The 14,166-nt window shown below is 43.4% G+C and overlaps 2 protein-coding genes across 24 annotated transcripts in view; one reads left to right on the top strand and one right to left on the bottom strand.

The window, feature by feature from the left end:
* The window catches only part of LOC107994781 (myocardin-like), a 291,174-nt gene that overhangs the window by 142,688 nt on the left and 134,320 nt on the right, over positions 1–14,166 (bottom strand). For 4 of the 22 annotated variants that reach the window (XM_062081678.1, XM_062081687.1, XM_028665341.2 and 1 more), the window contains one exon: positions 630–681. The exons of the other annotated variants lie outside the window; for them this stretch is intronic. In XM_062081678.1, coding sequence (XP_061937662.1) covers positions 630–681 — 52 coding nt within the window. The remainder of the gene's footprint in view (positions 1–629; positions 682–14,166) is intronic. 22 annotated transcript variants of the gene reach the window in all.
* LOC107994785 (glucose dehydrogenase [FAD, quinone]-like) overlaps positions 1–14,166 on the top strand; it is a 55,278-nt gene that overhangs the window by 15,594 nt on the left and 25,518 nt on the right. The window lies entirely within an intron of this gene.

The following is a 14,166-nucleotide window of genomic DNA, read 5'->3' as shown; positions in this document are numbered from 1 at the left end:
TCCTCGCCGATATATTATGCAGTTTCTCCTCTTTGAATGGTGGCGCACGAAACAATGAACGAGGGGTGGTACATGATATGACGTTTAAAGAGAGAATTTTCTCTTTTTTTTTCGGCCGGGGAAATGGGTGGAGAGAGTTGCGTCAAGTTGAGGTATTTGGTGCTTTCACCGTGGATATATATCTTACGCGTGATATATTTTAAAAGTCCATTTTCTTCGGACGCTCTTGCGTAACGATTTATCGAGCAATAAGATCGGCGAATCGATAAGCGGGGAAGTTGTAAATTGCAGTGTTACCGCAATGTTCTCTCTACTCTCCAATGTTAATTTAGACACGACGATCTCCCAAAATTTCGCTCGATAACAATTGCTCGATTTTTAATTATAAATTTGCAGTGAACGAATGGATATATCAATTTTTCTCACAGAGAAATTATAATAATAAAATGGTATCAAACTCGACGAAGAATCACTCGCAATAATGTACAGAGTTGATAAGGAGGTCAACTGTCGATCGCAAAACGATCAAGGTTCCCTCTCGGATAGAAAAACAAGGGCGCCAAGTGATTTCTCGAAAATTAAACACGTGCGAGAGCGTGTAATAGCGTGGAATCTAGTGAATCACTTACGGTTTCCCGCGAACTGGTAACAAGTGGATGCAGATGAAAGTTCGATGCTTACCTGCAACAGAAAGAAACCGGCAATTAAACTCGTTGCCTCGTTGCGTCACCAATGTTATTTCGAAATCTCTTTCGACGTTGAGGTAAGGAAACGTTTAGAAATTGCAATTCGTTTCAAGAATTGTTCTGAAAATTTATAATACAACGTTGGTGTTTGATTGAATTCAAAATAAAAAATTATATCCCATTTATTGAGATTTCAGAATCATATTCAGTTGTTTTTCTCGGTACTGAAAATAAATCGTACAAGTAAATTTTTAAAGATACATTTATTGTTTACAATAATTCAGAAGAAACGAAGTAATCTAGGATCGTTCTATTTTAGATTTCCTTATCTTTCAAAGTTTCTTTTCAAAATTCAAGTTGAAGATTGGTAAGAAAATGCAATGTCTTCAGAGAAATCCCACCGAACACAAAATCATTTCACGTGTAAGTTATCGATCCATACCCTGATCTCAATGTACCGAGTTTAATCTCTCATAAAGAAAAGAAATAGGATTGATACAACACGCGTAATTCAGTTAGCTCAAGAATACCTCGATACCAAGAATACGTTGTTATATGCAGATTCGATGCATAACGATTCGATAATGCACGAAGGGAAATAAGAATCGATGGAAGATCGAGAATCGATTCCAATCTTATTGACCCTTCTGATTATATCGGCAACGAGATTTAAAAATGATTCTTCAACTTCGAAGAATCATATTCCACGTATACCTTGAAATACATTTCAGCATTTTTAAACTTCGGATTCAAAGTGATACGAAAAGTGATACCAAATCCTTTCAGAAATATCGTACTTCCGTATTAACCTGACCCTGCAAATAAATAATCCATCATACAAGACGCGCACGATACGGCGATATTTACGTTATCTGTGAAAGCGATACACCAAACCCCTCTCCGCGACAAATTACCCGCGAAAGTAAACAACGTGAGCGTGAATCATTCGTACGTTTACAAAAGGAATTTAGAATGTTTCGGCACGAAGCACAACCTATTTAAGCCTCGTGCGTATACCTTTCAAGAAACGATCATCCGCATCGCCGGAGAAATCAAAATGGCGGGCGAGCGAGCGCGGCTAGCCTTCATCATCCAGCCAGATTACAGGGTTAGGGATGCCGATCTCGATGGAAAAAACGCATCCGACTACAGCATCCCGCGGTCTATCTTATCTGATCTCGCACTTGCAGAATGCGAATCACTTTATGATACGGCCGCGTTAACATCAAAGCAGCCTTGGGGCCACTCGTTCCCGGGAAATCCTCCTCCTCTTCCTCTTCTTCTTCTTCTTCTTCTTCTGCTATATTCGATCCGTCCTGCTGTGGAACGCGGTGGATATTTGAATTTTAGCAGGTTCTTTGCGACGTTCGCGTGACGATGCAAAGGACGGAAAGACGGCAAAGGAGTACAGGTTGAGGGAAACGGAATCTGGAGTAGATATTGTACGGAGATATTTGCCGAATTCTTGCGCGGAGGAAGGGATGTTTCACAAGTGCACCTTGGAATTTGTGGATATTCTCCCTGCCACCTGTTTGTCGAACGTGTCGTGTCGAACGTGGAAGAACGTTTATTCGAGATTATTCGAGGCAGAGAGATTCTTTTAATCTTCGAGAATATTGGAGTATTTTAGACTATTACAACTCACTTTAACGTAGAATTTTATTACGACGCTGTTATCAGAAGAAGTTTAATCGGTGGATGTGATAACACAGGATGTGCGCGATACGTTGCTAAGAAAAATTCGACGACGACAGGTGAATCGTTTTTCTTTTTCCCTCCCTCCCTTTTTCGAGGGGAATTTAGACCTCCCAGAGTGTGTCGCGACAAGTACAACGGCTTCTTGTCCACAATTGGAGGGACGTTCAAAAGTAAAGTTTTGGAGGAAAGTTTGGCGAACAAGTTTTTCACCTGGTGGCAATTCCTTCACGTAAGCGAAGCTACGTCACGGAACGGGTATGGGGGGTCAATTACAAAGGGAATGGCGGCTCGCGGGGCGAAATTCAATTACGTTAGAAAAACAGGCTGATCCAGCCGTCACAAACGAAATGGCGGCGGACGACCGTGCCATGCTTTGTGCAGGGACAAACACCACAGGTATCTTTCTTTCTTTTTTTTTTTTATGTTTTAAGTCGCTGTTATCTCGATCTTCGACTAAATTAGAAAAATTTCACCAAGAAATTGAAAGAACGTCGAAGAATGGGACGTTCCTTCTATTTAATTTCATTAATTTAACAGGAAATTCGTTGATTGAAAATTGACTCAAATAAAAAAGAAAAATAAATAAATTGGAAAAACCTTCCCAAAGATAATAATAAAATCTTGGATCCCGAAGGTCCTCTCACTCGTCACTGGAGGCGCGATCTAATCGCGGATTAGGTCATAAGCGCAGCCTTAGGGCGAGTCGGGCAAGAAAATAGGTGGCGGAATAGCTGGCGATCCGCGACATGCTTACGCAACCAGCGTAATTATATTTATTAGACGATGAAACTAAACAAAGTCGTTTCCACCATCGAGGGATTCACCGGCGCGTCTCGATACCGAAAGCACTAGGGTTCGTCGAGAGATGCTTTTTCCTTTTTCTTTTAATGAATATATACACGCTTCTTGGTTAATTTACGACGTCTGCACAAACGAGACGAACTCGCTTCTTTTTGCGGACACCGCAAAGCGGTTCTCGTGACACGCGATTCGCGTGATCTACAGGCGACGTGGGACGTTTAGAACGTTTCCTCTCGATTTCGATTTTATACTCTTGCATCTTCTTTTTCTGTTTAGGCTCGTTGGAGCGGACCTGTCGCGTGTTATGGGTTTAGAAAAGATATCTGAAATTCGCTCGATTCGAAGAGGGAATTCAAACGAGAATTTTCAAACTTTCTTCTAAATTTACAGAAATACATATATTCCCGTCGAAACTTTCAATTTCGGAGTAACGGAGCTTTTCCAAAAATCTGATTTAATTAAAATTTAATGGAACGTCCCGGAAAATAAAGATAACGTGATGATTCGTTAGCGCGACGAGATCCATCTCGGGGGAAAAATTCCACGGTTCACTTATGCGTAACGCGTGTAAAACGATGATAATAATTAATCACGAGGCGGAGATGGTGGATCTGGGCCCCGTATATATATATATATACGAGATAACGAGCAGACCCGTTAATTTAAGTAACTGTTACGATCTCGTGCGATTGCACAACGCGCAGCAACGGCGAGTGCACGCCTCTCTCGATCCCTGTTGGATCTAGGATCGACGCACATGGCGCGCCGATAGGTAACGATCCGAGTGAATTTTCCACCTTAAATAGGCAAGACGATCTGTCCCTCTATGGCGAAAAACGAAAGGCGTAACCTTCGGGCTCACCTTCGAGCAATTGATCTTCTTTTTCCTCGCAGCGAGAAACCGAGAGGACGACCGGCTGCGCTGCTGGTTTGTCGCGCGAACAAACTCGTTTCTCCAACTTTTGCGCGAAACGAATATACGCTCTCTTCTTTCCTTTTTCTTCTCTTTTTCTTCCGCTTAATTGGATTTTTCGAGAAAAATGATTCGAGTATTTTTTTTCCAGCGAGAAATCGTACTCGGCGTTTAATTTAATCCATCGAGAGCTCCTCGGGTATTTCGAGGGGCATAAGAATCGGATAATCGAAGTGATTCGTATGAAAATAAATTTAAAGCGTAGAATTACACGTATAGAAGATTATTCGAAAGTTTCTCCGTGACACGTATAAAAAAATCGACGAACGTCGATCGAGATAGACGATTAATTATTCTCTAAATGATGACGTTAAGTCGATATTCGCGCGCATGTTCGACGGAATAAAAAAATGAAGGAACGGATACACGATTATAATAAACGAATCCGACACTCTCATGCTAATGAGACAGCTAATGCCAAAACATACTTCATCCGGCGGAGCTCGATCCGTCGCAAGGAAATGTTTGACAGTTGTATTCGATTTCACTCGGAAATCGCGTCACACCGATGATTTAAAAAAAGAAAAACTTCGGGAGACGAAATTTTTATCGATAAAATTACAATACAATTATAATACGCGTCTAATTCGCCACGAGACTGCTATAATATGCAAATTTAATTCGCGACGTTCGAGTTACGCGACGATGGAACGAGAACAAGCTATTGCGATAGTTTTTATTATTACCTGAGAGAGAGAGAGAGAAAGAGAGAGAGATAATTATCAGCGCGTGTTGCATTCACCCACGACCGCTTTTTTACGGCTCAACGATTCCTCTTGTGTTCCACTTCTATCCGTGCGCGCTCCACTATTCACTTCCCTCGCAGAAATTTATTAGCGGATATTTATATGCAAATTTGTATTTTCGTCACCACGATGATCGTAGAAGTGGAAAGTGATTTAATCTTTGAATCGCGGCTACTACAACAGATCTTCGTACGATCGATCCTAATTTTACATTTAAATTTTAATACATTATATTTAAACAATCTACAAATCCAGGTAAAAATTGCATTATTCGTACGTTTACATTCGTCCAACCTTACTCTTTAACCTCTTTCGACAGAGACAAGAAGAAGGAAAAAAAAGGAGAAGAAGAAAAAGAAGAAAAAAGAGAAACACGAGGGAGCAAGAAAATAAATTATGCGTGATTTGCCGCTAATTTCCTAAAAGACAGGCGCGCAAAAGGCGCCGTAAGAGGGTCGGAAAATTCGAAAGCGGAGCCCGAACGTTCGTTAGTCCGAATTAATTACACGTCGTTCCACTAACGACTGCCGTTTTCAACGCCTCTTTTTCTCGCGTCCCCATCATCCATCCACCTCTCCCCCTCCCCGTTCCCTCCAACTCTTTCTCCTCTCCACTCGCGGCCAAGCAACGTTGTTGGCCTCGATTTGTCAATCCACCCGACAAATCCTAAGTAGGGACTTCAAGTGTCGCCGCTTTGGATTGAAAGGGCACCGTTTAGTCCAGCTGACTTTCGTGCGTTCCGCGAGATCTTTACGACGACGCGTTCGCGCGGCGAACGAACAACCATGAAACACGGCCATTTTTTCTTTTCCTCTCCATCCAACGACACGTCGATCGTCTATCCTAGTTTTTTCAGAAGAGAAGTGATTTTGTACAGTCTGCGACGAATAGCGGAAAAGGATGCTAATTATTTTTCGACAACTCAGTGCTGCTTCTACTAACAAATGCGAATTTGAATTTTACAGTTACATGCAACATAATTCGAAGCATTGGAAATCATACGATCCGTCACGGAATATAGCGATAGAAGGATTATTAGAAAGTGTAAGCGGCAGTATATGTAAATGGGGCACGAAGATAAGTTTAATAGCGATCGTTTGATCGAGATTATTGAGGATTTTAGAGATAACGTGTCCGCATATTGATTTCTTATCGCGGATTAAAGGATTTCTAAGTGAGATTTTAGATATATATATATATTACTTATCGAAGAAACTTCTTTTTAATTTTATTTCCTGTCGGATTCCCGATTAGGGATGCGGTATTACGATATCGCGAATGATTGATATAAGGAAAAGTATGATTTTTCACGATGAAAAGAATCCATTAATTCCACACCGACAATCACCGCCGGTTGAACGAAATCACGTGTACGATGTACATTACACGTCACTCGACAATATTTCTCGAAAATATTCCCAGAGATATTCTCTCTGAGCTCTCGAAGAGACGGGATGGAGCTCGTTTTGCAAAATCCACGCTGGTAGGCGGGATTTTTGTTGGAATGCGAAAACTTGGCCAATGACAGCCACCTCCGAACACCAGCAGATTCGCCAAGTCCCTTTCCCCGAGCTCTCTCCTATTTTAAAAAACGGCGACATTGGACAATGTCGGTGAATCGCGACTCGCCATTCATCTTCGGGAGCGCGCGAAAAACAATACATCGTTTGGCAATCGCATGTATCCTACGTATAAATTTTACGCCTGCAAAGAAAATATTCCCGATGATATTTGGCACGCCAACCGGTCCACGAGCCAAGAGGAAAAATAGCGAAAATGGCGGCCGCCGCCGCTGCAAATTATCCCCCGATCCTTGTCACTCGTTAAATGTTTAGCTAACCGTTGGGATGGGTAAGAGACGGTTTATGCGTTACACGTGTAATGTCACGGATGATCCGTATAACGCGAAAATAAAGCGAGAAACGAGGAAAATAACGGAGGAAGATTTACGATTGTTTTTTTTTTTTATAGAAACCGTCCCGAATTCCCTCTCTCTTCTAATCAAACAAATATCTCCGAAGATTATTCCGCGATACAATTTCTTCCAATCTTTCGAATTCGTTTGATTATTTTCAAGAGCCGAGAAAATAAATAATGACGACAGGGAAAGCCCTCGTTCATCAACCGAGGGAACAATGGCTTCGCTATCTGCAGAGTGGAACGATCCCTTGTAGAAGCTTCCTCTTCAGTGAATGAACGAACAATCATAATTCATAGAGAGGTTTACGCGAGCGTGACGCGGCGCGTAATGGCGGCACGCGACAAATCGAGCGGATCTCGAGGAACGGCGGTGTCGCGTGTGCCCTCGGTCTCGGAACGCGCGAGCCGAGTCTCGATTTTTGTTGCTCAGCCCGCTTGACGGTTTGCGAGCGGAAACCGGCGGCTAATGATAACTTTGCCTGCGCGATCGGTATTAATAGCCTTACGATTGCGCAGTTGTTCTCTCTCCCCGTTGGGTCATTACACGCTTTTTGCGGATGGCTTGTTAATTTATCGAGATTTCATTGCTCTCTTTCCTCTTGTTTATGCACCAGTGATACCGACGTTAGGAATGGCAGGGAAAGGAGGAGGGGCGTTTCGTTTCGCAACGGGAAAGCGAAAGAGCGTGGAAAATCGTGTCTCCGAATTGTGCGACGATTCTCGAGGCCAGTATCATAGAATTATCACAAAGTTATGAATTTTGCGCGCGATATTCGTGTTCCTGTTACGAATTTAATTTAATTTCGCGATATACGCGAGTTATCTAGTCTTCCTTGTCTCGTTAACCTCGATCGTCAATTTGTAACGAAGTTTCGGATAAATAGAGGATCGGAAGATATTTAAAAAAAAGAAAGAAAGATATTTCAAACACGCGAAATACGGATAATTTTAATCGGTTAAAAAGGCGAGGGACCGTGTTTATTCACAGTCCATTGCGTGGATACGATAATCTGTCGGCGATCCGCATGCAATCTCGCCGGTAAATCATTCGTAGAGACGTTACGCAAGACACTCGTTTCATTCATACACGCCGCTGGCTAATTATAATTCGAAAGGCGGCGATCGACGCCGCTTTTTACGAGGCGCGCACACTCTCGGAAAGATCGAGAGGGGGAGAAAAGAGAAGAAAAAGAAGTTGGGAAAGGCCGACGCTGAGAGAGAGAGAGAGAGCTTCCTCTCTTCGCGCGGAGATGCTGCACGCGTTTCGAAATTGCCGTATAATCATTGTCGCAACGATGCTTCGTGTCTTCTCGTTCGAGACTCTCTTGTACCTCCTCGTCGTTCTTGAAAACTGGCGAGAACGAGGCTAAGCTTTTATCCATTTTGGAGGAGTAAACGTTGCGAGGACATTGGTTAATTCGTCCTCTTCATCTTCGATTTCACGAGATTTCATTATTGAATCGCGGATTGCTCGAGTACAACTATGGAACTATTAAATGATTTGTGCAAGTTTGATAGAATTGTAATAGAAGTAAATATCTCTCTCTCTTTTTTTTTTAGATACAACGTTTATTGTTCTGTTTTTAAATTTGAAAAGAAACCGACGTACCTTCTTCCAGCCAGTTGCTCGGCATTAAGATCCGCGTTTCGTTTCGTGCAAATCGATTATCTCGGGACGAAAGAGTGGCGACGAGGGATCCGCGAGCTGTCCGTCACGGAGAAAAGGATCAAGGAAAGGGAGAAGGTGAGAGATTAAGGGAAAGGATCGGGAAGAAATAATTACGAAACCCTCGGGGTGGGAGAGATACGGGGATTAATATCTGACAACGAAATCTCGGAAGGAGGAAATTAATTTCACCGGTGCAATTAAGATGTTGATCCTCGTGCATGTCGATCGAACGATTTCTTCCTGAACAAACCGAGATAAACTCTCTTTTCCCTTTATATGCCCTTTAACCTCGAGAGATCTGGATCCGTTACACGTAGTTGCCTGAACATAGGATCAATTTCAGATTCGATACATCGAATTTGATCCTCTCTCGTGTTAATAATCGATCTTTCAAACGTAAAAAGCTTCGAAGATTCATCGTCGTGGAAAGTTCGGGTTTTGCAGAAATTCCCTTGGCGTGATATCAGAAGAAGAGAAAGAAGCACGCAACACGAAACGGGACGTGGCCCGGGATATGGCGACCTTTCCGGTTTTTTGGTATTCCTCGAGGAGGAGCGCGGCAAAGTCGCGCGCTTATAACGGGCCTCGTTCCACGGTTTATTGCCCGTGCACGCGGTTCCAGGCATATCCTCGAATCGGGGAGGGGATTGGGGCGCGCACGGAAATGGAACGATCTCGCATAAAACGCGACACGGCCCTTAATCATCCCCCGGCCGAGTGAAAATTAACATTCAACCCGCGCGTACACGATTCCGCGCGTATGCAAACCACCTGTCCTCGCCTCCTTTACCATCTCTGCCTTTCTCAATTTCGCTCCTCTCGCCGCATTTCTTCGTTTCGCGATTGTACATTCATATTTCTTTTTCTTTTTTTCCTGATGCGTCTTTCATCTCCGATCAACCGAGAGATATATTCGATTCCATCGAATCTTATTCTTTTCTTCGAAGTAAATTTGGCTTGGAACGAATGGATATCTTGTATAAAATATGTAAAATTCGAACTTGTAAGGAATCTTTTTGGGAATCGATAATATCCGCGCGTGAATAGCAATAAAAAAAATACCGAGGTATCATTTTCGATTACATCAATCCCTGGAACGCAAATCGTAAATGTTTCTTACGTTCGTTATACTCCATAAATATGATCGGGACGCGGTTAAATATAAAGTCACGAGTCAAAGGAGAAATAAGCAGCGACGGTCGAAGAACGTTCGAACGTTTCGTTAAAAAAAGAGAAAAGGAAGGAAGAATGAGAGAAAAAGGAATTAATGAAAACAATAAATAAAAAGAGGCAGAAGAAATTTACTCGAACGACAGAATCTCTCCCCTTATTTCTTAATGGATAACGCGGTAATATTTAACGGGCTATTTAACGGAGCCTCGATGCTCGTCGTCCGGGTTAAGACTTAATTTACAAGCATTATCTTCGGCCTGGATGGCATTCCTCTTATCTCTCACCACTTAACCCCTTCGCCCGTGGCCGAGAACGCGTAAAATGTCAGCGTGGCCGACGATGTCAGCGTGTCGGATACAACAGGCTCGGCTAATGTAGATTAATAAGCATTATCTCGGCTCGAAGCTCGTCCGCGATTTACGAACCAGTTTCGTTTATCTCCCGTTTAAAACCGTTTAAAGTACAAAATCCGACGTTACGGCTCCTCTCTCTCTCTCTGAACGCGAAAATATTATCGCCCGGAGAACGAGGTTTATCGAGTTTATAGGTCGTGCGACGTAACGGTTGTCGAACAGTGATTAAGAGATATAAAGGGAGGGATACGAGGCTTTTTTAACAGCGATCGAGAGTTGTATCGTACTTCGGTTCGGAGATTTTCTTTTTATCGCGCGAAATCAAATTTCTTACGGATGTTTCGCGCTCGTAATTCGCGAAAATGCCAAATTTAAACACGCGAGGCGTTGGTTAATTTCTTCCCTTGGAAGGAAGTGAACGGACGAAAAAAAAAAAAAGAAGAAGGGAAAAAATCGAACAAGCGTTTAAGACGTGAGAAGCGAGGACAGCGAGGGACGAGGATTTCTCGGAGCGGAGAGATTAATCGCGGCGCGGGTCGGGTGTATCGAATCAAGGCGACCCAGTGCGCGCGAACGAGGAGGAATTCAAGCGGCTTTCGACAAGCGGCAGGGTCGTGTGCCGCTTGGCTGCGCTCAGTTACGCATCGGCTACCGGCCTATCAATGAACGCGCCCACGCGCGACTTGCTCGAGATCGACAGCCTCTCCTTCTCTCTCTCTCTTTCTCTCGCTCTCTCTTTACCGGCTGCGCAAGGTCGTTTAATTCCTGCACGCCTCCAGAAAATAGATTTCACGAATGCAAATCGGCATCAGCGGTGCGCCGACAGTGCGAGGCGAAAGTGAACGGCGCTCGGTGCACACCCGAGATTCGATGCGTCGCTATCTCTCTGTAAGAGAGGAAAGATCGTGCAGAATCTGAACGGCGGAGTTTACGGAGATTTTGTAATTTCCTATATTGCGTGGCGGAGGGAAAACAATGGAGTTTATTTATTCTTCTCTCGTATAGAAAAATCGAGGTATATACGATATCTGAATGATGAGGTCATTTCGCTCGGGTCGAAACTTTAAAGAGACGTAAAATAATATTTATATACAAACGAATACAATTCGTGAATCATTTATTGTTTACAACAGTATCGGGATATCGTATATATATGGGCTTCTGCGAAGAGAAATATGTAAATAAATTCTATATTATCTTGTTTTTCACTTTCATTCAATTTCGTAAGACGCACTACGTCGACGCCATTTCCTCAAATTTTCGAAACGAACGAGCAACTGTTCATCCGTCGAGGAAAAGGATAAATTCGTCAGCGTGTTCGGGACGAAACAAGGGATCTAAAGGCGGATCTCCGAACCCGCGTCGAATCGAGTCGGTAAGCAGTTCCGCTGCGTTTTACCTCGCCTTCAGCCATCGGATTATCAATGAACGCCCACGTGCCCAGGATCGATAACTCACCTTCTCCACTCGTCGTCTCTCTTTCTCTCTCTCTCTCCTTCAGCCTGTCTCGTTCCATGCGCGGCTCATTTACGAAGCCTTCTCGAGGCGGAGGAGAGGCAATCGAGTGGCAATTACGAACGATCGTACGAAGCGAAACGAAGAAACGGGTGGGAAAGCTTCTTCCGCCGCGCCCACGCGTGGAAACAGCCGCGAGCCGTTGTGGAGAAATCGGAGAAATGGAAGATGGCTTGTTAAAGTGATCACGAGACCAAGAGAGGGATAGACTATAGTGATAATCTCCTCCATTTTTTCATTCTTTCTCGCAGCGATGATGAGAATCACGTTGAAAGTTTTGGGAATAATCCTGCACAATGAAACGTTAAGGATAATAATTTTGAATAATCGTGGAATTTTTATTCGAGGCTATTCGAAATTTATGGAGAGTAGAAAGATTATTTCACGAGATCGAGATATGCTACACGCATATTGTACACAACTGTTGAGTATTGCTCAAAGGAATAAGAAAAATAAAAAAGATAATACAATGAATATATGCGCGGCTGCAAGTTATGGAAGGGTACAGGGTTATTCGCGCACATGTTCCAACGCAACGAGGCCAATGTTCTTGTTTGTAATTAATTCCACCTCCACATCCACGGCGGATAATGACGGCCATGACCTTTTGCGCGATCGTTGACAAGTAGGCGCCATCCTGAACAGTTACGTTTCTGAGAGGGCCCCTTTCTTTTCTCCCTCTTCAAATATACGAGGATCATTTATGCTCAAGTATTAAAAGAAACCGTGGCGTTTGATGGATGACCAAGCGTTTGGGCCCCGCAGAGGATATATATATATATATATTCTTTTTTCTTTCTTTTTCTTTTTCTCGGCCCCCGGTTATTCATTACGACGCTCCCTGTTTTCTTTCTACCCTCCCCTCCCCTCTCCTCCCTCGATCGCGATTTCGCTCTTTTTGCCCGCAGTTTTTGCAGCGCGCGAAGCGAAACTTTACGGTGATTCGGAACGACTTGGACGATGCCTTCGACAGCTTCGAATATATGTGGCGATGTCAGGTGTTTCTCGTACTCTTCTCGCCGAAACTTTACGATCCACTCCCTTTCGAACCGAGTACGTATATTTACCCTGCGCCTAATTTTTTTTCTTCCTTACTCCTCGTACTAGATATATATTGTCGTAAAATTATTTAACTTTAAAAACTGTAGTAACGGATTAAGATTATCCAAGACGAGCTGGAGTTATAAACAAGTTGTACGTTACTCTTCAAAAAAAAAAAAAAAAATACAAAAGACCTTCTAATGATCGGAACAATGAAATCTCAAACAGGCCAATAATAAGTCTCTCTGGACAAGCTCTCGACGAGATCGATGTATCCTTGGAAATAGGCGAGGCTAGAAGATAAAAGCTCACGAGGGTGACGTGATATGTACTCACGCGTGGGAAGCTGGTTGTCACCATTAACCAGATCGGCCGAGTCAATTTTCCTCGCTCGTCAACGTTATTAACCTGCCAGACGATCGTCGATACGAATTAAAACGGGCAAAAGCGCGGTCCATCCTCTCCGATTTTGTCGGGATAATTGAATACCTGCCGATTCCCCTTCGTCGATACCCGTCGAAACGAGAATGATGGAGGGAACAACGAGGGACGAGATTGGAAGGAAAAGGAGAGGAGATCGGGTATTCTGGCCCGGTTTTCCGTCCAGTCCACCACCACACGCGGACCGGTATAATGCGTCGGAGCCGAATTATTACCGCGGCATGCAGATGAGGCTACAATCGAGATATCGCGCGTACCTGGACTCGTACGTATGTATATATATATATGCTTGAGATAAGATCATCGTTGGAGCTTCGTGGTCTGCCGAAGAAAGGAAAGTACGAAAGTTGTGATACAATTTCTTCCTTAACGATGAATAACTTCAATACTCTCGTAGGCAATCGTTGAGTCATTATTCATGTACATACGAGTATTCGTGATAATATCGATAATTGCGACACGTAGAATAATCTACGATTACAAAAAAGAGTAGCAGAAAAATCTTGGAGCAGAATTTTCTCCTTCGAACTATTCGTTTCTCACTCTCGAGTAGATTAATGAGATATTCCGGGACGAAGCAAGCAATTTATCAAATATAACAAACGTATAAACGTAAATTCTATCCAGTTTTGATCGAACGAGGGAAAATGTTACTCGAACTAAAAAACTCGGAAGGGAATCGATTCCCCAGCAACAAGACGGCGCAATCGCCACCTGTTTTCGAAGATTATTTTTACACGCCTGTGGTGCGCATCGCGCGAGCGTCATCCTTCATTCCGGAAGGTGAGGCCGAACATCGTCGTAAGTCAACATTTCGCATCGGGAACATTTGAATAATAACTTCTGTACGACACACTCCGAGCGGCCAACAGCGATATTTTATCGAGATCGTAAATCGATACCGCGGACTCGCGGTAGCCTCACGACACGTGGGCATCTTGTACGCCGTAACGACCCCCGTGTCGTCTGTCATCTTTCCTGGCCGCCGCCGCCGTTTCCTTTCCAGCCAGATACCTCGTCTCGCCGGCGAAATTACGTTTTCATACGGATGGCCATTCACCGTTTAATTTCACCGTGAATGAAATCCCCCCTCCGTGGGTCGTTTTTCACAGGTTATGGAACGGAATATTCTCTTGAATCGCAATTTTTC

Source organism: Apis cerana, linkage group LG1 (assembly GCF_029169275.1).
Source record: "Apis cerana isolate GH-2021 linkage group LG1, AcerK_1.0, whole genome shotgun sequence".
In the NCBI taxonomy this organism is placed as follows: Eukaryota; Metazoa; Arthropoda; class Insecta; order Hymenoptera; family Apidae; genus Apis; species Apis cerana.
The sequence above is the reverse complement of the archived record's forward strand: the minus strand, read 5'-3'. Positions and strand labels throughout refer to the sequence as shown.